Source organism: Triplophysa rosa, linkage group LG17, assembly GCF_024868665.1.
Source record: "Triplophysa rosa linkage group LG17, Trosa_1v2, whole genome shotgun sequence".
Lineage (NCBI taxonomy): Eukaryota > Metazoa > Chordata > Actinopteri > Cypriniformes > Nemacheilidae > Triplophysa > Triplophysa rosa.
The window spans coordinates 9,689,387-9,715,694 of NC_079906.1; the positions used below are offsets into that span (position 1 = coordinate 9,689,387).

Here is a 26,308-nt window from a genome sequence, read left to right on the forward strand (position 1 = left end):
ATTTTATACAGGGTTTGGAACAACTTAAGGATGAGTCATTGGACACAGTTCATATAGCTTTAAAGGAAAGTCCATAAACACACAAATCACTAAAGCGCTTGATTGGATCAGAGTGTAAAATAATGAGAGGATGTTTTTGTCTCATGTAATCCACTACGCAATCGTATTTAACCACGTATTTAACCCATAACCATCTCATAACCTTGCACAATCTTGCAAAATGTTTTTCATAATACATAATCCACTTGACCCTGTCTGAAAGTAGACCTACAATAGGCAGTGTCATCAGGTCATGATGTGCAAACCATGCCAACGCTAAAAAATATTTTTCACCAAAGAAAGTTTAGATTCTGTGAAGAGTCTTATGCAATGCACACTTTTTGACACATAATATGGCATTTAGAGACACATTTACTCTCATTCTTTACCTCATGAAAATGGCAGGCAGATGTTAGTCCGAGTGTGTAGTACTCGAGACCGGTCTCAAGACCATTTTTTGATGATCTTGGTCTTGTCTCGGTCTCGACTGTCTTTGGTCTCGGTCTTGTCTTGGTCTCAGACTTAGTGGTCTCAGGATTTTATTTCAAGACTGGTCAAGACCACAACTGTGGGAATTACACTAAATTGCTGATGCATTGTCTGATTTATGTTAACATCATTCATGTGATTGGATGTAAAACTTCTGAGATTAAAAGCATTCAGCACTTGTTCCTTATTTGATTCTTCTGTTACTTTTGTTACTCTTACTGCTGGTAAGAGAAGAATGGGGGATTGTCTTGAATGAATACACACAAAGGCCCACAATATCCGAGATGTGATTGCAAACAAGGTACTTGTATGAGATCTTGTTTTTTTATTTTATAACATCTGATGTGATATTGATTTTGTATAATTATTCAATAAATCTTGAGTTGATAGGTGACTTAGACACAATTAAACACGTTTTAAACACAAGTCTTTGTTCTTTTGGCTAGTCCCAAACAAATATAGAACAAATCTGAACTTTTGTGCATTTCTGAGCAACACACAGCTATTTTGCTATTGATTAGATAATGTCTTTAATTAGTGTCCGATTTACGAATTACGCTTGTTTAGACAAAGTTGGGCCGAGTACCAAAACAACCTTGTAACCAATCAGCAGTAAGGTGTACGTGTACAGTGCACAGGACGGACATTAGTTGAGCCGAGCACTGACGAAAGCAAAAGATGGGGGTAGGGGTGTGTTTGTTTTGGTGATTTGAACATCAACAACGGCTAAGAGAAATCGGACACCCCGGCTTTAAGTCACTGAATGTTTTGTTGAAGGTCACAGACTTAAATTTATCTTGGGTAAATACAGTTTTTTTTATGTGTAGTTGTTGGAATTTTTACCTGCACAAAAATTGTAATATGTTACAGTAGGTGGGTGACAAAATATGGAACATAAAACATCCTACACATATACTGGGTCTCGGCCTGCCTTGGTCTTGTCTTGGTCTCAGCCCCTCAAAGTCTTGGTCTTGTCTTGGTATCGACACCCTCTGGTCTCGGTCTTGTCTTGGTCTCGGTTTTGGTGGTCTCGACTACAACACTAGTTAGTCCACACTTTTGGTTAAACTGTGTGTATGTACCTCTTGCTAGAGATGATAGGGATTCTCCAGCTCTTGATCTGACTGAGCTCTGTATCAGACACTTCTATATCCAGCGGAAGACGTGGAAACCAAACCTTCATCTCCAGCTGAGCGCTCAGGTAACTGTAGGTGTAGTTCACCAACGCCCTCAGTCGCCCCTGGGTTTCTTCTCCATTCACATAGACAAAGTCACATCTGTTGGACACCTGAGGACATCAAAAACGTACACGCTGTTATCCTCGTCACCAAGTGAGCTGGTTTTCATGTTGTGCTGGATTTGTATAGAATTTTGTTTAAGAGGATTTGTTGGTGCTTAGCATCAGTGCAAACACGCATTTTGGGACCAAGAATAATTTTAGTTCAAATCAGCATTTACAAGTGGCACAACTACAGATTTAAGCATTTTAGCGTAATTTCATGTATGTATTAAAGGAACAGTTACCCCAAAAGAGCTGTGATTTCACCTTTTTAACTTTAGTTAGTGTGTAATGTAACTGTTTAAGCATAAACAACATCTGCAATGTTACAACGCTCAAAATTTACAGCAAAGAACGACAATGAACGGCTTGTTGGGACTACAACAAACTTCCTCTCGTGTTAGTGACATCCCAAACCCCAACAATGACATTAACCCTGCCCCCTGGAACACAGACAGGGTAATGGGCGGGACATCTCAACACGCTCTAAGCGGTAGACCAATCACAACAGACTGGGTCAGCTTGACAAATGCGAGCACTTCGGAGGGAGGGACTTCACACAGAGCCATTGAGAGAGGCAGTCGCTACGGAAGTTTGCAATTTTCGCGTGTCACATGATTCATGGAGCCTTCAGATAGTCTTTTTTTTATTCATTAAATGACTTGCGTCTTGATATGGGTTAGAGTTTGTCACAATCGGTCTGTTTTGCTGCAGCTCCATGCGTTACTAGTAACTTCCGGGAACTATTGAGAGCCTCCATGAACCACCATTGCTGTGAAAAAAACTGTTCCATTTGAGTTGACGCAACTCTCTCTCTCTCAATGGCTCTGACTTCATAGAACCAGGAACTCAACAGCCTGTTTTCTGAGAATCCAGATGAGGGTGTAAAACACAGATGAAATATGTAATATATAAAGCACTTTTGGAAAATCGAAACATGAACACCGATTGTTTAGCACATCATAAATATAATAAAGACTTATAGGCAAAATAGGACCCCTTTAACACTGAATCATCAAAAAATTATCAATTGACAGAAAAGGTGTAAAATGTTTGGTGTGTTTAAGCGCTGAATCTGAAAAGGCCTGAAGACTTACGGATTCTGTACAGTCTTAGCATGAAAATTGGCAAGAAATTTTTTGTCTTACCTGATTTGCATAGTTTATTGCATTGGGTGTTAAAACATGTGAACAAAGAAAGTTCATGGCGGTTGTGACTTCCCTCATGTCAATAACTAGGAGTAAAATAGCACTGCTTTAGAGAGAGTATTAAAGCGCATTCCCACATCAAAGAGAGAAAAACTAAGACATAAAGTCTTAGATAGTTCAGATAAACAGGCTTGCAGATATATGCTCGGGAACGTCTGAAAACACATTATAGACTTTGGGGCTTGACTCTGTGAGAATATCACAGCCTGATAAAGATGACAAATAAATGAAGATTGTAACTTCATTGAGCTTGTACTCCATACAATACTCATCCATACACAGTTATTCAATCTTCCTCTCACTGCCCTTCAGTCTCAAACACGCACAGAGTTTGACATAGAAATGACTTTATGAAGCAAAATTGTGTTATTGCTATTTATGAAAGCCTATGCATAACATTGCCCCCATATACTTCTATTGTAAGTGCATTTCTATCAATACATTGTTTTTTAACCTCATAACTGTCATGGTTCTGCCCCACCTTGTCTTGCTTCTCTTGACCTAGTGGCAGAACCATGATAGAACCTCTTGTTTTATGTGGAGAGTGACGTTTTGTCCCTCATGGTCTTCCACTCTCCGGTGTGGCGTCTCTGTTCCCGCCCTTTCGTCTCGTTATTGTTTGTTAATTAGTTCATGTCCTGCACCTGTCCCCTCTTGATTTTTCCCCTTTATTATGCCCTTGTGTCTTCTGTCTCGTGCTGGTTCATTGTTCTGTTGTGTTCTGTTTGTGTCATGTGGGTGAGTTACTGTTCTGTAGTTAGTTTAGTTTATTGTGGTTATGTCAAGTGTTGTTATTATTTCTAGTCTAGTTAGTCCCTGTCCTTGTTGCTATGTTTTGTTATGTTCCCCCACGTGGGTCTTTGTTTTGTATTTTTTAGTTATAATTAAAGTCTGTCTTGTTAACCCCTTACCCGCTGTCTGCACTTGGGTCCTCTGTCCTTGTCTCCGTGTCTCTCACCACCCATCATTCATGACAGAATGATCCAGCCATTCTGGACCCAGCAGACAAAGGGATCTCAGCGGGAGGGGTCGATGCCGCCGGACTCCCTTCCAGGGTTGAATCCGCCGGACTCCCTTGGAGGGTAGAGGCCGCTGGGCTCCATTCCAGAGTCGGGACCGCAGGACTCCCTTCCGGGGTCGAGACTGCCGGAACTCCGTCCAGGATCGAGACCTCCGGGCTCCCTTCCAGGGTTGAGGTCGTCGGATTCCCCTCCAGGGTTGAGGCCGCCGGTGTCCTGTTCCAGCTGAAGATCACTGCCGGTCTCCCAGCTGGTGCCCAGGCCTGTCGAGTCGACTGTTTGTGTGTGTTTGTCCTTGTTTGCTGCCCAGCTGCCAGAGAGCGCTGCCCAGCCGTCGGAGATGCTGCCCAGCTGCCGGAGAGCGCTGCCCAGCCACCAACATCCTGTCCTGTCATTTCGACATCCAGGCCTGCCCAGCCGGTGATAGCCGGTCTCCCAGCCGGCCATCCAGCCGGCGCCATGTCCTGTCCAGCCGGCCATCCAGCCGGCGCCATGTCCTGTCCAGCCGGCCATCCAGCCGGCGCCATGTCCTGTCCAGCCGGCCTTCCAGCCGGCGCCATGTACTGTCCAGCCGGCCTTCCAGCCGGCACCATGTACTGTCCAGCCGGCCTTCCAGCCGGCGCCATGTACTGTCCAGCCGGCCTTCCAGCCGGCGCCATGTACTGTCCAGCCGGCCTTCCAGCCGGCACCATGTACTGTCCAGCCGGCCTTCCAGCCGGCACCATGTGCTGTCCAGCCGGCCTTCGTGCCGGCACCATGTCTTTGTTTGGACTTTTTTCCCCATGTATCACGTTTTTGGTCGTGTTTTGTATAATGTTTTTTTTGTCACAGTCTGTCTAGTCTTGTTTGTTCCTTGAGGAGCATCAGGATGCTGCTCCTTAAGGAGGGGCTTCTGTCATGGTTCTGCCCCACCTTGTCTTGCTTCTCTTGACCTAGTGGCAGAACCATGATAGAACCTCTTGTTTTATGTGGAGATGACTGTTTTGTCCCTCATGGTCTTCCACTCTCCGGTGTGGCGTCTCTGTTCCCGCCCTTTCGTCTCGTTATTGTTTGTTAATTAGTTCATGTCCTGCACCTGTCCCCTCTTGATTTTATCCCCTTTATTATGCCCTTGTGTCTTCTGTCTCGTGCTGGTTCATTGTTCTGTTGTGTTCTGTTTGTGTCATGTGGGTGAGTTACTGTTCTGTAGTTAGTTTAGTTTATTGTGGTTATGTCAAGTGTTGTTATTATTTCTAGTCTAGTTAGTCCCTGTCCTTGTTGCTATGTTTTGTTATGTTCCCCCACGTGGGTCTTTGTTTTGTATTTTTTAGTTATATTAAAGTCTGTCTTGTTAACCCCTTACCCGCTGTCTGCACTTGGGTCCTCTGTCCTTGTCCTCACCACCCACGCTCATGACACATAACTACAACATGCTAATAATCTGTTCAAGAACAAACTTTTTACAATCTTCAATTTAAAAGTGAAATACATATGTCCTGTTTGTTGATTGGGAATGTCTTCTAAATAGAGTTGCACCGACACTACATTTCTCCACCGATACCAATAGCCAGTTAGCCAGAGTGATGTCTGCCGATGATTTAATTAATATTTCTTAATTTTCTGATTGTTATTCATTTATGTAATGACTTTTAATTAGGGATTTAACAATTCACCGTGAGCCGGTTAAAAATCGTTTACAAAATGTGACGATTCAAGTCGGTTGAGATGCTAAAGGAATCGCAAAACATGTTTTGAACAGCAGGGGCCGCTGTGTTTACTGCAAACTTGGTAAACATGAATATGCTGATATTTCTTAAATGTAAAAAACCCAAGAAAAGCACAGACAAAGACTTAGTTTGTTTATATTATAGAGACTTGTATTGTATTATTTTTTATTTGATTTGGAAATTGTTTTAAAATTGTAGTTTTGATATTTGACATAAAAAAAATATTATACAAAGAAATGTGCAGCATTTGAGAATAAAAGGGTAGTTGTTCATTTCTAATTTGTGTCAACTCATTTTGTGAAAATAAACCGTGAATAAATCGTATCGTGAGCTGAGTGAATTGTTACATCCCTACTATTAATATTGAACATCAAACTGGTGATGTTTATTAACATTTTCTATATACAGAGCACAAATTCATTGCATTTTCGTGTCCTCTTTTGATTGACAGGATATAACGGCCCTGATCATTGACTGGTTTTAAACTATCGACGAAAAATTGCTTTTATTAACCAATACCGATTATTGTCCGATATATTGGTGCATCTCTACTTCTAAAAAAAATATTTGTTTTTTGCTTTTATACCCACTTGCATTGTTAATGAAACACGGACATGCACACACACACCTTCAGTACATCTTCATCTGTGGAGCTGCAGTCAGTAATGTCAGAGACATCCATCACAGAACCATCCTGTTCCACAGCAACGGTTCTCACTCCCACCATAACTCTCTTACCGGTCAGCACAGCAGTGTTCAACAGCTCTGTGTCCTACACAGAAACAGAGATTAAAGTAAAAGGTTGGGTCATAAAACTGTGCTAATCTTAAACTTCAATAGCTCCAAAAATAGAGGGCAAGTTATGAAAACATGTAATGAATTTAGTCCCAATATCTGTGCCTTTTTCAGCACGATTGGCATGAAATAATATAACACGTAATATAAAGTACAGATTTTTAGACCAGATTATCTTTAGACTTTAGATAATCTGGGCTACAGGCTCATAATGTGGTAACGGCACTGATAGACATTTATGTAATCAAAAGTAATTTGTGAGGAGAACAAATGGAAAGGAAAAAAGGATTATCTAGTGGGTGAAAACAGAAAACCTTATTTTCCAATATTGCCTACAGTGAAATGAGGATCCAAAATAATGGTGACACCCTTTGATCTTTAAAGCGCTTGACAGATGCACAATGGCAGTTGACATAATTGAAACTGGTTTTCAGGATTAAATATCACTAAATTTAACATCAGGCAATACATTAAAGTAATAAGCATACTGTAAAATATATCTATTTTGTTTATTAAAATAAGAAGACATTTACCATTAATGTTGGTTGGATCAAACTGTAATGTTTTGTTCACTGATAAAAACTTTTAGATGAATCTGTATTTTTCTTTCATTATGAAGTACAGTACCACTTTCAATAATAGTATGTGATGGCAGACACCAAAAAGCACATACAATCTAAATTAAGATGAAGGATCCAAAACATATTATGGGTTGTATACAATAAAATGCTCTCTGGATTAACATGGCCCGCTGTATTCCTCTTCTCTGGGATGGAGTCCAGCTGTATATTAGAGCTGGTTTACAACACATCTGATTAATAGAGCCTAAATCTGCTCATGTTTGGACACAAACCAAAGGTCAAAGTTACAGGTCCTGCAGAAGAAGTTTGTCACATTTACAAGCTCAGTCTCAGAGCCTGAAGGAAGGAATTTGTAGTGCTAAACAGTTGTGTCTTTTCACAGTGTAAACTAAACCAGTACATGGCCAAACCAGCTACCATCTTACCTTACAAGAAAAGATGTTTGTTTAAAGAACCAGTGAAATTCCTATTTTCCATGAAATATTACAGTGTTTACTGTAAATAGCTTATCAGTGTGGGTCGTTCTCTTTTTAAAATTCACGTGCCCTCATAATCTTCAATCAAAATCTGAAAATGCACTTCCACTCTATAGTGGTTATCCATCTCAAATGACGTAAATTAGACGGCTTGGGCAGAGCATCCATAACCAACTCTCCTTCAACTATCAGTCTGCTCTAGGGCTGGGTATCAATTCTGATGTTCCGATTCGATTCGATTACGATTCACAAGCTCTCGTTTCGATTCTCGATTCAGGTCAATGAATTCATTTAATACAAATCCTAGATATTTCTAAAAAAGATCAGTAAACATCAGAATACAATGGTGAATTAAAAAATGAAATGAAGAGCCACAAACCTGTATATTAAACTTTAAACACACTTGGGTATATTAAAACAGAACTGTTGCATACCTTGATCAAACAGGATCAGGTTATTTTACATTTAAGATACAGTATAACAAACAACATTTCACAAAATTTGCTGTAAAGAGAGGCTGCAATCATATGAATCGCTGCCTTTTATGTGAAGGTGATGTTAAATTTGATGACACACCCGCATCCGCCACGTTAATTAAAGGGGATGTGCAATGTTGAACGTACTGTCTTCTCATGCTTAACATGGTCAACTTGTCAAAGAACGAGTTGGACATACGACATAATATTTCTGTGCTCGATACACTCCCGTTGGGGGAACGCTGGGTTCGTATAGGTTTCGGAAAGTTTTTTTCGAACATGAAAATCCGTTTTGTAACAACTTTTCTAGTCCCTTATTGGGCAATTCTCGGCAAGGCGAAAGAAATAGCCCGCCCACACATCAACCGACGAGCGAGACCCACTTACCATCAAGATTGTGTCAGGACTCGGGTTTGACATTCCTCTCTCTCTCTTTTTGTTGGCGGTCTCCGCACAGCTGTTTTCACTCACGCTTTCTCACCCTCGCGCACCTGTTCCTTGTTTCCTCATTATCTCCCTTCACTTTATATTCACCTTCAGCTTTCCTTTCCGTTGCCAGTGTGTTAGTTTCCTTAACGTTTACCACTAGCTTCTTGTCTTGTCTTGCCATTAACCTTTTTCCCAGTCTTGTACTGGCGGTTGCTCTTCCGCTGGATTGCCGTCTCGCCGCTGTTTTCCCCGACTGCCTTCCGCGTTGGATTTCCCTTTCCGCCTGCCCGACGACGACTTCTCAGTATTCCCCTGGATGACATTCGCACCTCGCCTGATCCCGCCTGCCTGACCACGAGCTCTCTTCACTCCCACGGACCCAGTTTGCACCTCGACTGACCCACGCCTGTTCGATGCTGATTCTCGCCTCCTCCCTTGCCTTCTTGGCCTATTATGGCAGTATTCTGTTTCACGTTTGTGTTTATTAAAGACAATATACTTATCTGCTTTTGGGTCTGTCCTCTGTACCTGACAGATTGGCTGCGCTATGGGCCTGCAACTGCAGCTTGTTACTCTTGCAATAGTGAGAGGTGTGTGTTTGTTTGTTCATGGCATTTTAGTGATGGATGTTATATAAACGGTGGATATGATGCTGGATTTGGAGATCGTTTGAAACTGATAGATGGCGCTGGACATGAACCGCACGCGGTAAGTGAAACTGAGTCATATGTCTGTGTTTTGTTGGCAATGGGTGCGCACGTGCTTTAGTTCTGCCCCCCCATCCCCCCTGCACGCGTTGTATGTTTTCGGAAACAATCGTACAGCTGTATCTGTCTTTTATAAATGTATAAATGTGATCAAACTAAAAGATCTACGGATATTTGAAGGGTGCGATGCTATTCTGTAAGGACTCAAGATTAATATGAGATATGCAGAAACTGTCTGTTATGGCCACTTTAAGCAATGAATGAACAATATGGTTCCTGTTGTAACATCCACCCATTGTAAAACGAAAAGTGACATTTAGTGGATAGTAGTACCAATAACATTCATGTTAATGAATGTTCAGTGCTTGCGGAAATACGAAAGAAAAAAAATCGATTCATGGCTTTTGAGAATCGATATCGAATTCACCTCATTTAAAAAAAAAAACCGTTTAATAGATTTTTTTGCTGAGCCCTATAGTCTGCTCCCAGTTCAATTTCAATATGCAACATCCAATCAATTCACAGTGAAAAACGCAAGGCACGCCCACTATTTTTCTCATTCGAAATTCTGTTTCACTGGGACATGCGTCGGAATACGGAAGTAAAAACGATCGCAACATCAAGTTCACAGGGACTTTAAGTATGCTGCTTCTTAAAAAATAAAATAAATAAAAATATGACAGTATACTTACAGTCTACTTTTTATGTACTTTAAAAAATGTACAGAACTTCATTTACTTCTCAGTAAAACCTTACTCTAGTATACATTCATAAACTAAAAAGTGGGCCTATTTAGTCCCAAGTAGTACTGAAATGGTACAGTTACTGTATAAGTATACTAGTACACTGTACAATGTTTCACTGTGTTTTGTGTGATATAAATGTAGGCTATTTGTGATGATCTACACATTGGCACTATAACTAATTCTATATTTCTGAGTTTCAGATTACTTTCCCTGCTATATTCAAAGAATTACATACCATAACTAGAGGAGCCAAGCCTACGAAGTCCCTCTGAGTGCTGTAGATCTGCATGATGCCATCTGACAAGCCCATCTTTTTGACATCATCGGGAAGCGTCAACTCCCACTTAATCACCTGAATCTCAGACTGACTGCTGACGTCCTCCACTTCAAAATCCATCTGTAGAATTGCTTGTAGTTTTCCTAATCTGTGAGAGAACGTGCCAATAAAACTCTCACAGGTGTTCCTGTAGTTTAACACATTCTTTCAAATAATCTTCACTATTGAACAGTTCAGATTAAGACTAGTAGTGTGCATTACAAGAAAATAAACAGATCTGAGCTTGTGTGATATCAGAAATCCATATCGACATATACAACACGACATATACAACACGCAATCCCATTAAAGGATTCCACTATATGACATTTAACAGAACAAATGACCCCCATTAATCTGAAGCATCTGTCTCAAATTTTACAGCTTTAAAATCCACAGCTTTTGGATGAAACTAAAAAGGAGGCTAAATGTGTATTTTGCACGTCCAGCATATTTTCTGCAATGATATATTTGTGTAGCCAAAAGACAATTATTTTATAAACTGCACAATGCTGGGTTATTTTCAACCCAGGGCTGGGTCAAATATAAAACATTTGCTGACAACAGGCATAGCAAGATCTGTGTCATTCTCAGATCCAGTTTATCAAATAAATAGTGCATTTCTGTAGGTCTAGGCAACAAATGATTGACCGCATTTTTATGCAAAACCTCAGATCAAGATTTAATGAACACAAATGCACAGCACAAGGTTATTTTAGCTTACTAAATCTTAAACTTGAAATCAAATAAAATATTGACAAAATTATTGGAAAACTTCAACTAAACGAAAAATGTTAATGTTATGAAATGCCTTAGAACAGTGGTTCCCAAACTGGGGTACACGCGCGTACCCCCGGGGGTACGCCAGGTGACGGAGGGGGAACGTGAACAAAACCCTGAAATCTACTGTTTACTTAATTATAACGCACCTGTCAATCAACCAGTCATGTTTTTCGCACAAGCTAAATATAAAGACGTGCTCCCTCTAGTGTACACACAGCAAAATAGTAGTCACATAGTGCCATAAAAGGTCAAATTCATGACATCCAATCAAAAAATATGCGTCCACTCATGCGTATGCACACGTCTTTACGTACCGCATGTAATTCGACTTATCGCGGCTTGGAACGAAGCAACAACTGCTTGTTAAATTAAAATGGATAAGTGGTTGCAAAGATTTAGGCCCGCAGCCACAGAAAGAAAATCGACTCCCAGCAGCTCGGATGATCCACAGTCCTCTGACCACACCCCGGGTCCCTCCAACAGCACTTCGGCTGCAGGTGTAAATCAACCACCCATTTACATTTCATATGGATTTACTTACATTGGCAGTGACGAAAATCCCAAACCACAGTGCGTTATATGTGCAAAAGTACTCTCTCATAACTGCATGAAGCCAGCGTTTTTGCGCAAGCATTTAGAAACAAAGCATGCGACTTTGAAAAATAAAACCGCGAGAGTTTTTCGAAAGACAGTTAAGACAACTCGGGAGTAGTAAGGCCCTTATAACAGCGTCAGAAAACCTTAATAAGAAAGGAAGTATCCTACATGGTGAGTTACAGAGTGGCTAAAACGGGCAAATCCCATACTATTGTGGAGAACTTAATTCTTCCTGCTGCAGCTGATATTGCGGGTATTATGCTTGGGGAAAAAGCCCAAAAAACAATACAGAAGATGCCGTCATCAGACAACACAGTTTCACGTCGCATCGCTGATATGGCAGAAGACGTTTTAAAACAGCTATTGCTGTTTAAAAGTTTAAAAGTTTAAACTTTTTACAATGGTGTACCCCCCAGGGATTTAACATCATTCTGCGTACCCCCTTTCTTACAGTCACAATTGTGGTCTCAAACATTTTTTTATTTGCATTCTAAATACATGTAATTTTCTATTATCAAACAATAAAGGATATACAGACTCATATATAAATAAATGACTCACTGTTTAATGAGATGGATGTGCTTGAAATGACTTGCATAACTCTGTGATGTTTGGTTGTATCGGAGAAAGTCTGAGTCTCAAATCATTCTCTATGCAGAGTCTGTGTCGATATTTGTTCTTTATGTGGGCAAGTGCTGAAAACCCACTATCGCAAAGATACGTTGTGGAGAAGGGCAGTAATGTTTTCAAAGAGCGATCGGCTAAGGCAGGATACTCTGCATGCAAAGCTATCCAGAAGTCTGTCAGTCATTTTTGTGCGAAGTCAATTCTCAAAGCGCCACTCGTAGAGATTTCAATGAGACTCTCTCGCTCAGAAACAGGAAGGTGCGCTGTGCTGTTTGCAGAGAATGGATTGCGAATCCAGGACAGGTGTTTGAATTGTCTGTCTCGGGAAAGTACTTGCGCAACTGCGAAGACAGCTCAGAAAGGTGTTTCATTATGTCACGCTTAACGCTGTTAGTAAGGCCGAGTTCGTTTGCTAGCAAAAAAACATGCAATGATGAAAAGGCTTCGGTGTTGTTCTCGTTAATGCAATTAGTCCAGAGAGCAAACTTTCTGATCATGGCCTCAGTTTTGTCCTGTACATTAAATATGGTTGTGGCAACTCCCTGCAATCCGATGTTCAGCTCATTCAGACGGGAACAAACATCACCAAGATAGGCCAATATTGTAAGCCACTCTTCGTCATGTAAGCGGTTACTCAATTCAAAGGGATGGTCGATAAAAAAAGCTTTAAGTTCATCCCTCAATTCAAACAATCGTGTGAGAACCTTTCCCCTGGACAGCCATCGTACATCAGTATGTAGTAACAATGTGACGTGGTCGCTGCCCATTTCATTGCACAATGCAGAAAACAAACGAGAATTCAAAGGCCTTGCTTTAATAAAGTTTACAATTTTTACAGCATCTTGCAAAACTTCCTTAAGACGTTCAGGCATTCCTTTGGTGGCCAGCGCTTCTCTGTGGATGCTGCAATGTACCCAAACCGCGCAGGGCGCAACGGCTTGCACACGTGTTACCAGTCCACTCAGCCTGCCTGTCATGGCTTTCGCTCCATCAGTACAAATGCCCACACAATTTGTCCACTGAAGTCCATGTGATGTTACAAAGCCATCTAAAACTTTGAAAATCTTTTGCAAAAAAGTATATCTTCCATAACTGAACCATCATAAATAAAAGGGACCCGGGGTGTGGTCAGAGGACTGTGGATCATCCGAGCTGCTGGGAGTCGATTTTCTTTCTGTGGCTGCGGGCCTAAATCTTTGCAACCACTTATCCATTTTAATTTAACAAGCAGTTGTTGCTTCGTTCCAAGCCGCGTGCAGTCGAATTACATGCGGTACGTAAAGACGTGTGCATACGCATGAGTGGACGCATATTTTTTGATTGGATGTCATGAATTTGACCTTTTATGGCACTACGTGACTACTATTTTGCTGTGTGTACACTAGAGGGAGCACGTCTTTATATTTAGCTTGTGCGAAAAACATGACTGGTTGATTGTCAGGTGCGTTATAATTAAGTAAACAGTAGATTTCAGGGTTTTGTTCACGTACCCCCTCCGTCACCTGGCGTACCCCCGGGGGTACGCGTACCCCAGTTTGGGAACCACTGGTCTAGTCTAGTTAGTCCTTGTTCCCGTTTCCATGTTTTGTTATGTTATCCCCAACGTGGGTTTTTGTTTTGTTAATTATTTATTAAAAGTCTGTTAAGCCTCAACTGACACATGACACATGAACACCTGTATGACCCCGGCACGCACATACATGCAGAGCTCAATCCCATACATACGTACACATAAACATTTGTGAGGTTAGGTCATAAAAACTCTTTGAATAAACATTCAACATGCTAACAGATATACGATCTGTTATATACGTTCATGTATTTGGTCTTCGCTGACTAGAGGTGTTTGTACTGTAAACAACACACAGACTGTATTCTCATTGGCTGACAGATTACATGTCAAGAGCCTATCAACTCATAAGTAGAGGACAAATCAGTGGCTGATATCAATTGATCAGCAGATTACAGGACTAATAAACTGACTAAAAACATGTATGAACATAACAGGACACATAACATTTAAAGAGATGGTTGACCCAAAACTGAAAATTTTGTCATAATTTGCTCACCCTCTTGTCATTTCAAACCTGTATGACTTTCTTCTGCAGAACACAAAAGAAGATATTTTGTAGAATGTTGGTAAACTGAACAAAGGCATTTCCCATTCACTTCTGTTGTATGGACATAAAAGCAATGCAAGTGAATGGCTACCGCCGTTGTTCAGTTACCAACATTCTTCACAATATCTTCTTTTGTGGTGAGTAGATGATGACAAAATTTTAATTTTTAAGTGTGCTATCCCTTTAAGACCACTGTTTGCATGCATGGACACTAAGGGGCGGTTTCCCGGACAGGGCTAAACTTAGTCCCGGTCTAATTTAAATGTTAGAGGTGTCTTGACTGAAAACAACTTACACTGACATATCTTAAAATCTTTCAGTGTGATTGTGTTATCTCAAGATGCACACCAGTAATGTTTTTCTGTAAAGTTTTTTTAATTAACTTAAATATCGTAATTTAACTAAGGCATAGTCCTGGTTTAAGATAATCCTTGTCCGGGAAACCGCCCCTAAATCTTTGCTGATAATGTTTATTCAGAGACACCAGCGAGTACTAAAGCAAACTCTGCAGTCTAATCGTCTGATTTAAAGTAATTCACCAAACATACTCAAAACACTCACCGTTTTCCAGTTGCATTTGACTTTCTCTGACAGATTACTCCAACGCTTCCATCCGGGCCTGTATCCAGAGTGACTTCCCACAGCAAGATGTTGCTAGGTGTAGCTTTGCGAAAAGACACACCCTTTTTTACCATGGCCCTGTTAGGAAAAATGAAATGTAAGCATCACAGCCCCAAGGATTGAGTGGTAGGTTCTAAAAGTTCTAAAGAAGAATATTTTGAAACTGATCTGAAAGATCAAAATGGTCAAATAAGGCCCGATTCACACGTCTTTTCCGCGCACATATTAGTTATTTTAAATGTAGGCGCGTGCGATAGGAGTGACGCGCATGCGGTGTGCACATTTTTCCGCATGTCATTTGAGGAGAGAAAGTGGCGCAGGTTTTCCGCGTGGTTTTAGACGTGAAAAGTGAATCGCTCCTAACAATCCTCTCCAAGTGAAATTCTCAAAACACAAAATAAAAACAGAGAAGCTATAACAAGCTATACAGATATACAGATATCCACACAGCTATAACAGACATACTTGTGAGCTAGTTGACTGACATTAAACTTGAGTAAGTGGATATTTTTGAATATTACTGAGTGGGTGTGTGGCAGGGTGAGATAAGGTAAGGATAGTCTGTTCAAAGAGTGTAAAGTTGAGCCCGACAGTGCGGTTTTAACGCAAGGCTAATGAAAGGCATGTTTGTCTCTGTTTCCTTTCAGCGGACAGAAAATCAATGGCCTCCACATCAAACTCAGCTGTCCAAATCTGAACAGTCACATCAACCCCATCTACAGAACTATAAAACTATATTCTCAATTTCACCATGCTTGAATCTATAAAAAAGCCTATACCTACTGCTTACATCCCATGTCAATCAAATGTCCAACATCAGTGTTCATCTCACTGATGAACTTAAATCTGAAGGGCTTTACCAGAAGAGTGCAAGCTTATAGGAGCAAAAGTTGAACTAACTTCCTTTTAATGCTTTGGAATGAAATGCTCAATCAGCACATACGGCTGTGATGTTAGAACCTCATGTGTCTTGGAAGGTTGTCTGAGGACATTCAAGTCAAATTATTAGTCTCAACTTTTATAAACTTTCACACTGGCCCCATATTAAAGCATAATCATAGTACAGTATCAATATAATATTGTAATATTGATCATAAAACAGCACCATTATGTGCCCAAAGCTCAATATACAGTATAGTGCCACAAAAGTGTTTAGCCAAAGGGACCTTTAGAGATGAGGGACTACATTCTAAAAGCCAAACCAGTACAGACACCCAGTGTGCCATAGAGACTAACAGAGAGTCAAAATAAGTGTAATGATAAAATGCAGTTAGTGTACACCTACGGTCGCTGAAAAATAATTAGAAGACCATCTCAGAGATCATTTTTCTGATTTTAAAATGTACTATTTATAGGTACGTGTTTGGGTAAATTATCTTTTTTGTTTCATTCTGTGAACAAAATTGATCCCAAATATCAAATATTAATAATATTTTAATATTTCTATTTGCATTTATTTGCAGAAAATGAAAACTGGAGAAACAGGTCAAAATAACAAATGCTCTGTATTTTTTCAGACCTCAAATACTGCAAAAGAAACAAGTTCATATTTACTTTTAAGCTTTTAAGTTAAAAAAATTGTTTTGTTATAATCTGGATTTTTATAACAGTTTTAATGTGTCTTGTCCTGCTGTCAGTCTTTCACATTGCTGTTGGGTGACTTTAAGTCACTCCTGAGGTTTGATTTTATTGAAATACAACAAACACTGGACTGGAATGGCCACAATTCATCTAAATATGCTGATTGAAATGAAAATTTGGAATGGTCTCTTAATTTTTTCCGTGTCTGTATATGTATAAATACGTTTATTCATATATGCCATATACATATAAATTGCCATAGGGTTAGATATTATTAGGCTGACAGTCTGCTTGACTGCTTTGTAATGGGCCTTGAGATTGAGATGAAACACAGGGAACATTTTAAATTCATCAATGAAAACAAAAAATGTGCATGTTTTGTACATATATTACAGGGTTTATGTTATGTATTTGTTGTTTCAGAAAATGTGATTTTTGAGCATCAAATTGTGTATGTGTGTGTGCTCGTGCATGTGCGTGTAAGACCGTACTGCTTTGTAAAATGTAATCTGTTTCTAGTAAAGAGCTCAAGGGAGCTCTAATCTTAGCATTGACACAGAGGATTCTGGTCTTGCTGTGTCATAAGATGGTTCGACTCTTTGGTCTTTCCTTTTCTTGCACAAAAGTCTGTGCATCTTTCTTATGATCCCTCTCGTTTATCGGGTGACTGAGTGCATTTTCACTCTAAGAGAGCATGTGAAACTATCAAAATAATTATGAAAAAATGTATTGACTATTTACATGCATGTTTGTAAATAAAAAAGGGGTTTGTCCAAATGACCCATTAAATTTCCACTGCTTGAAATGCATCTAAATAAACTGATTAAATTATTTAAATTAAAAATAAAAATCAAGAAATACTTATTGTTTGGGCTGAATCAACTTGAAGGTTACTCGGCTTGTTCTACTGGGATTGTCGCACAGCGTCGCATCCAGTGTGGACAAAATGTAAAATTATAATGGGTTCTAATGCATTCCATTGTCTTTTGTCCGGTATAGACACGATGTAACAAACGTCATTTTAAGGGCAGAATCGCACAGGAAAAAGACCTGTAACAACAACAACTGCATATTACAATACAATTGTATGTATTTTCAGTGCTGTAAATCTAGTCAAAACTGCACCTACTTTCTCACTCTCAGGCTGATTTAGGGTTGTGCAAGAAAGACATAAACACACACACACACACACACATATATACTTATCCCGCTCTGACACTAGCATCTCCACAATCCCCGGAATCATCTGTCCAACACCAACATTTAACATCGTCTTTGCTTTTGACCTATTGAGACCTACAACTTTCAGAACATCCTTTCTAAATCATCTCCCGTCTGTCACTGTAGAGAGAGTATCAGAGCGAGCTCAGCAGCTGATATCACGAGTCCGCTCACGAGCCTGTTTTTCAATTATCCATCAAAAAACGCTGACATTTCATATAATGAACCGAACGTGGGCTTTGAAATGTCATGCACATACGCACACGCAAACAAACAAAATGGCAGAGTTTATATTGAGAATATGAAATGGCCAAGTAGGCTATTGGAGATACGCTTGTAAGGAGAAACAGACATAAATAGTCCATGGGCCAAATACAAAGTTAAAAAGACTCAGATTACAGTTCATATGCCTTTTTGAAGAATGTATCCATTCTGTCACATATCCCCCCATAAAATAATGGTTCTGCCCTCTGACCACTCAAATGTCATTCCAAAACAGTTCTTAAAGTGATAGTTCACCCAAAAACGAAAATTCTGTCATCATTTACTCACCCTCTTGTCATTTCAAACCTTTATAACTTTATTTCCTCCGCAAAACACAAAAGAAGATATTTTGAAGAAAGTTGGTAACCAAATAGCACTGGCCCCTATTCACTTCTATTGTATGGACAACCAATGCAAGTGAATGGGGGCCTGTTAACAATATTCTTCAAAATATCTTCCATTGTGTTCTGCAGAAGAAAGAAAGTCGTACAGGTTGACAAGAGGCTGAGTAAATGATAACAGAATGTTTATTTTTGGGTGAACTGTCACTTTAAAAGGTACCTTTTTCTATCAGTAAACCCTGAAAATAACAAGACCACCTTAACATCAGGCAGAGATACTCAAATAAATCAATTCTTTTACTTCATAAAGTGTAAATTATGAAGAGATCAGAGATTTAAATGATGAACATTCAATCATCTGACCAAAACAATTGCTGAGCAGCAGTTCATTTTTCTGTCCTCATAATTTATGACCAGTTGTTATGCAACTCTGATACGAGTCACTTCCTGTGTGATAAAATATGACCTTGATTCCAGGTGAAATTTATCACGGCGATTCCTAACTGACAGATTTGCATCTGCAGAGATTTAGATGAGCAGTAGTTGTCCTTTTTACAAAGCATGACTGGGTTGAGCGTTTACTATGATCCACCCATGTGTGATTTAATAAGCAAAACAGCAGCTGAGAGGCCTTGATGGTGAGTTTAAAACTTTAAAAGTGGTGGTTTCTCATCGAATAAATGAAGCCATTTTTCTTTTTTCCTGTATTATGAACACAAAAACTAATTAGAACATTTAGAGCCACCGTAGGAAGAAAAACACAAGAGAAGTGAGGTGAGAAGAGGTCTGTGACAGTTGTCTTTTGTAGGTTTGCAGTGACTGATGTGTGCAGCTTAAAGGAGATCTGGTGTGGATGGCCAGAGAAAGATTTAAGGCGACAGTGATAAACAGACCCATAAAAGGCTGAGAAAAAGAAATCTGAAAGACTGAAGTAGCAGACACTGCAACAAAGAACTGACCTATATCATCAGTTTTGGCAATCAAACGAAATTATTGAAATAGTTTAATCCAATGGTTTACTTTGTTTGAGTGTATAGTAAATGATGACAAAGTAAACATTTTAAACAAAAGAAATGGTGTATCACAAAAAGAGATAATCAAACCTAAAAAGTTTATTCTGTTGACATCACTATTACTTGATTGTTTATGGTCACACCATCTGACATTTGAGTCATTAGCTGCTTTTACACATATACAATCTTAAAAAAGTGCTTCACGATGCCATAGAATGGCTCCATTAAGAACCATTAACATCCAAAGAAACTTTCTGTCTCACAAAAGGTTCTTTGTGGTGAAAAAAGGTTCTTCGGGTTATAAAAAGATAAGAAAGAGATTGTTCTTTTGACTGAATGGTTCTTTGTGGAACCAAAAATAATATGGCATCGATGTGAAGAACCTTTTACGCACCTTTATTTTGAGAGCTTTATTAAAGGGATACTGTAGTTTACCCAAAAATGAAAATTCTGGCAATTTACCAGTAAAAGAAGTTGTAACATTACCAGTAAATTGTCATTATGAAGCGATGTGTGAACAAGGAGTGAGGATTACTAGTAAGAGCATTTATGATACAGGACACGCTGACTGCTTTAAGCCAATCTTATCATGGCGCACTTACTCTGTGTTATTTACAAAAGCATCCCTTCACATCTCTGCGTCAAAAGTGTTCAAAACACTATCCCAACGCACTTTCTCATGTATTTGCTGACTTGTCGACATCCTTTTGCATACCGTCTTTGTATAAATATGTATTTTTAAAGGGGCGATGAATTAAGACCTCAATTTTAACCCGAGCCTTTGTTATATAAGAGGTAATCGTATTCAAGCGAACATCCTGTAAGTGTCAGACCTGAAAATGCCCTTGTTACTGAAATTACAACTGTTATTGACACCAGGCTCAGCGAACGCCAGGTTCTGGAATGCAGGTTGAACACCGCCTCCACAGAAAAATATCAACGACTACTTCTCTAGCCCAGCCCACTGGTTCGCGCATGACAGTACTGCAGTAACACAAGTTGCGCGGAACCAGATAGAGCGAGCAAGCAATAAACATGCCGTTAAAGATCACAAAATATTGTGGAATCAGTGCCTGGTTGTGGAAGAACACAGTCGCTGCATAACATTCCTTCGGATTCCCACATTAGTAATGCGTGGTTGAAGTTTATTTTTAAAGAGGTTCCAGCTCACGTGGGTAAAACATTACCGTGGATTCCTTTGTGAACAAAGCAGAGGTCGACGATGGATTTCAGGTGAGACTAAAATTAAAAAGCAGTGCAGAGCAATCTTATGTGAGTACAACATATTTGTACTATGCGTCACTATAGCTTTGTTCGAGATCACAACATTACGTCTCTAACCAAATTCACAGAAGGCTCCAACTAAGTTTAATACGCAAACTGCTATCCAATCATAGCAGTGGGCGTTTACTTCCTAGTCTTCATGGTGGAACGCCCATTAAAACCGATCGTTTGTCAAGCCGGCCTCAAAACCCGGGTAGAAAATAGCCTATTACTTATTGATTTTGATGTTTTTGAATGTAAAAACCACGCGAACATCAAAAGTAGACCTCATACAACAGTATAAAACAATAAACAAGCCCAGTTCATCACACCTTTAATATAACTTTTTAAGCTGCAGGTAGCATGCATTTTTCTTTTTACAGTTTAGGGGTTCACACTCTGACACGTTGGTGTACAACCTCTCCCTCAATGTCAGCAAGACAAAGTTGCTTGTGGTAGACTTCAGGGGGAAAGACAAAGAACATAACCCTATCCCCATCAATTAGGCATTTCAAGTAAGCATTAACATCACAGAGGAGCTCACACGGTTAGTCTACACTGAGGACGTTGTGAAAAAGGCTCACTATAATACCTATTCTTTCTGAGACACCTCAGAAAGTTTGGAATGAGCCAAAAAACCCTCAAACAGTTCCACACCAGCTCTATGGAGAGCATCTTAACTGTCTGCATCGTGGCCTGGTATGGCAACAGCACTACCCTCAATGGCAAAGCCCTGCAGAGAGTTGTGAAAAATGCCAAACACATCATCAGAGGTGAACCCACCCCCTTCAAGATACAGTACATATATCACTCAGTGTGTGAAGAAAGCTTGCAGGATAAACAGAGACTCCAGCTACCATCGCAGCATCAGGACCATAATTATGTATATAGATATGTAAATTGTGTTGTGTAAATCGGTTGTATTTTACGCAATTATGTGTATAGTGACATGTACATATTGACATATTGTGGCGATGATGATTGTGTCATTTAGAACCAGAGTCTGCGCAGTAGTGAACACGAGGTGGAGCCGTGGTATCAAGGTCCACCCATGTTCCCCGATGACTCAATCGTAAACAAAGAAATCATGGTGCTTATGATGGTTTTTATAACATCTTGTAACTAACTAAAACCAAATTAACACTTGAACATACATCAGCAAGATAGAAACTAACTAAAACGACAGAAACCATCTTTGGCAAAAAAACATATTTGAAGCATTGAAGCAAAGCACTCACAAAGATCATAGCATGTCTCTCCAGGTAAGACTCACCTGAGGGAGAAGGTATCCAAGTTGGCAGAGCTCCTCATATAAACACTAAAAGACGCAATATCGTTTCTCTTTAGCGGTTTGGAGGAGGTCTGGATAACCACGGTCTCCTCTAGTCTGAGCACAGACATTGGTGTGGCTCCTGGTTTGACCTGCAAGAGGCGCACACTCCCGATTCTCTGCATGGGGGTCACAGGTATGTACTCAGCTTGGGGCTGCCTGGAATTATCAAAGTCCCACCTCTTCTCCTCTTCCCCACTCCCGAGACATGGCCCGTAGGCGCTGGGTCGGGCCTGGTAGTAAAGCTCCACAGGGTTCCCCTGGGTCGGCCCAAGTCTTTCCCGAATGGATCTGCCCTCAGCTCGGCTGAACCAGCCCACAGGAAGGTCAACCTCGGCCATACAGGTCCCGAGCTTGTTCCCAATGATGCAGGAACCGCGGACTTCCTGTGTCTGCCAGAAGGAGTAAACAGTCACACACGGCAGCTCATCTTTACACCCTTTCACCTTCTCCTGCCTGTCCCAGTCTCTCCCAGCCACATAGAAGAGAACTCGCAATTTTGGAGAAGACGAATAGACCCAGCGGGTCAACACAAAAGACTGTACTCTCCAGTTGAGGGTGAAAACTGGCGGTGAAGGTCGAAATATCTCCACTGACTGCAGTAAGTCTAAGGGGATCTCCTGTTTGGCGGAGAAGGGACCGTAGCTGGCATTGATCACCGGGAGACGCTCCGGCCGGAGAACGACAATGGACTGTGTGTTACTCCGCATGCTGGAATTCCTCATGATGTCCTGTCCTGCCTCTTTTAACAGGAAGTATTCAGCGTCCAACACCTGGTAACTTACAGGAAGGAATGTGGGATACGGCATGGAGGATTTGGTGGCGTCAGAGATCTCCTGGCTGTCCAGATCTGCTGATGAACAAAAACACAGATGGAATAAAAATAAAAAAAACGCACTGTAATCCATTTCTTTTGGGATGTTTTATGATGTGGTACAACAAAGATAACAAATATTAAAGGGAAAGTGCACCCAAAAAAGAAAATTTTAATTGTTCTAAACCTGTATAAATTTCTTTGTTCTGCTGAACACAAAGCGAGATATTTGGAAGAATGTCAGTAACCAAACAGATCTCACCCCCTATTTACTGCCATAGTACGGAAAATAGATGCTATGGGAGTCAATGGGGGATGAGATCTGTTTGGTGAAAGTTTAAGGAACAGTTCATCTAAAATCAAAATTGTTTGATTCTTTCACACTTACTACAAATCTATATGTTTTAATTATTTTTAGTTTATTGTGACTAAAAAGCTCCAAAACATCCATTAAAATCTATTAAAGAAGAACATTTCCACGAGTAATACAAGCATGCATGTTAAGTTCAATATCGCCAAAACACCAATCGAATGCTATTCACACAATATTGTTAATATTGTTTTATGTCGTGTTAAATTGTACATTCTTCAAACATGTGATAACATCTGAGCATAACAGAGGCTTTATGAAGTCCATTGAGGCATGGTTAAAAATAACTAGTCTACTAAGAGACATTAGACATGGTGCTTCATAAAAACCATAACTAGCACAACATTGTAAAACTATACACTGTAAAAACTAAAATAGGCTGTGCTGAAATGTAATTTTAGGCCAGGGCAGGGCATTCCAAAATAGGAAGGGAGTAATGTCATTGTTTTTTTTCTGAATCATTGTAATAAATTACATTGGTAACATTTACCAATTACATCTGGTAAATAACATATTTGTTATTTAATATTAACTTCCTGTTTATCAAACATTGCATAAGAGAAATATGACATGCATATATGCTGTTCTGAATATCAGCAGCACCTTTGATTACCTGCAAAAACACCGTTGCAGTATTCAGTATAACGGCACAGCTGCTTCTTGCTTAATTATACACCTTGTGCAACAAATGATCTTAAATGTTCTTGAAACACCATTAAAAACAGACGCACTAAACATTAGCGATCCAACCGAATGTGTGAGTAAAACTGTACTGCAGGAACACTTTTGTAGGGCAGAATGAACGTTAATCCTATTTAGACCATGCCTCAATCTTCAGAAAGGATTGAGACAGGCCAGAGAAACAGAAAGTATTGAACAAATCATTTTTAACCTATATTTGCTTCAAAAACAGTTTTATATTTAAGGAATTTAATGCTTTTAAATGGGACGTTTCTACATGGTTTTTATTGTGATATTTAAATTAAAGTCATTAAAATGATCATGAAAGTGATAAAGAAATAGTTCACCCTCTATGAAACACGACCTTAGAATGGGTAAACTTTGCCTTTACAATAAGTCTAGGTTACCATTTTCAAATGCGACAGTGCAGATATCTTTTTACTGTAAGGGAACACATGTGTTAGATATCTAAGCTGCTCTTCTCCATACACTTGCACAGCTGCACAATGATAGCTGTCCAGTACATGTGCATTTTTGTCCTGTTTGTATGATAATATTACATTATATTGTATATTGCACTGTTCACCATTTTAAAAGTTTTAATTAACAACGAACCTGTAAACTAGCACATCTTACATGAAATGCATTAATTTTTCATTTCACCTTTTACTGTATCTGACCAATGGCACCAAGTGAACCAGAACTTTCAATGAGTCCCCAAAACAGGTGAATGAAGACACAAATAAAATGGACATGAGAAAGAAATAAGATTCAACTGCAGTTAAATCACAATTCATGTTTGATGGTATTATGCTAAATCCATACAGAATACATAATCTTAATGTGTCATCTTTTACTTCAAAATGAGAAGCTATTTGACTTCATTCAGGAGAACAAATTCTGCATTACAGTTTAACTAAATATAAAATTCAAGCTAAATCATTTTTGTGTCTTCACTGCTGAATACAGGCTGTAACAGTCGACCTTCCTGTAACATTTCACATTCTCAACATAAACAGAAGCTGACATTTAAATTGCTTTAAAGACTAATATTATCTTTATTGGCTTGTTCAGGTAATTTGCATACTTTTTGACCTCAGCACTGTCAACCTGTACACAGCTGATCATACGTCAATTCAAGTAATGAAAGTCTACATACCTTGCGTGACTACAGTCGTGATTACAGTTGCCAAGAATATCCGCAAAATCCGCCATTTGTGAGAATAGACGCTCATTTTGGCAACAGGGTTTGTCTCTGGTGTCCCATTAACCTTGCTTCCAGTCCAACGTTTATGAATCCTAAACAGTAGGCTAGATACTAAACGCACGTTTCCAGTAAAGCGCATCAACGATGCTGTTCCACCTGTGAACGCGCAGCGTCTCACTGAAACTGTCGAGAGCAATAGCCGCTGAGATAAACAAAATGACATGATAAAACAGCGTCTAGACAGAAGGTCTTTTCATTATTAAATTAGTTACTCCGACACGTTTTGTCGATTTTGTTTTGAAACTGTCGTCCATGTGCTGTCTGTCACTATCAGTGCTGAAGATCCCCAGAGCGCGAGCGACTTTACTGCAAGTGATTTAAGCACGAGACCAGTCTCCACGAGACAGACAGTGAGAGTCATGCGATTAACTGCTCAACGAACAACTGACATACAGACAGTCAGATAGATAGAAATGCTGATCAGTCGATTGATACATAACTAAATATTAAATATGCACAAATAAATATGCACAATTATATAAATATACAGAGCAGTTTAATGCTTGTGTGGTGTTTATTTGTAATTATTTGTAACTATCAGTGGCATTTCATAAAGTTGTAGAGTGTATAGTGCAAATACAAATCGAGTAAAAGAAACGATAAAACGCCACTAAGAAAATCCTTCTTTAAAATTGCGTGCAGATTACGGATTGAATTGTGTACATCTGGTATTTACAGTATGGTATGACACTGGCCCCTAGTGGCCTTGTTTGTTATTCAACAATTCAAACAGTATTTGTAAAGAGCTTTCGTGCACACACACAACAATTTGCGTCGGAAATTAGTTATGAACCCCACTCATATTTATGAACTATGTCCTGGGGATTTAATTTACTTGTCATATAAAAGGTCTGAGCTAGGTTTGTGACATTAAAATCTCTGAATGCATGTCATTGTTCTCTTTCGAGTTACCAAGAGTCTGAGATGATACAAATCAATTGTCATTTTACATACTGCATTGCCATTTTGCGTATTGCATTTCAAATTGAAAATAGCAACCAATATGCTTCCATAGAAGACACACCCTGATCTGTCATTTTTCTGTAAAGTTAGGCAGAAGAAAATACAAGGAATAGTTTAATATGACGGTGTCATTTAATATGAGACGATTGAATAGCAAATTTATCAGAGCAAGCGCTAGCTACCTTT

The 26,308-nt window shown here is 39.6% G+C and overlaps 1 protein-coding gene across 1 annotated transcript in view; it reads right to left on the reverse strand.

Annotated features, from left to right (window-relative positions):
* Positions 1-25,439, reverse strand: part of LOC130568671 (transmembrane protein 132D) — a 28,739-nt gene extending 3,300 nt beyond the window's left edge. The window contains 6 exon segments of the mRNA XM_057357678.1: positions 1,611-1,816; positions 6,369-6,512; positions 10,186-10,375; positions 14,955-15,092; positions 21,971-22,877; positions 25,052-25,439. Of these exon segments, the coding sequence (XP_057213661.1) occupies positions 1,611-1,816; positions 6,369-6,512; positions 10,186-10,375; positions 14,955-15,092; positions 21,971-22,877; positions 25,052-25,322 (1,856 nt within the window). The 5' untranslated portion in view covers positions 25,323-25,439.
* Positions 25,440-26,308: the final 869 nt, after the last annotated feature.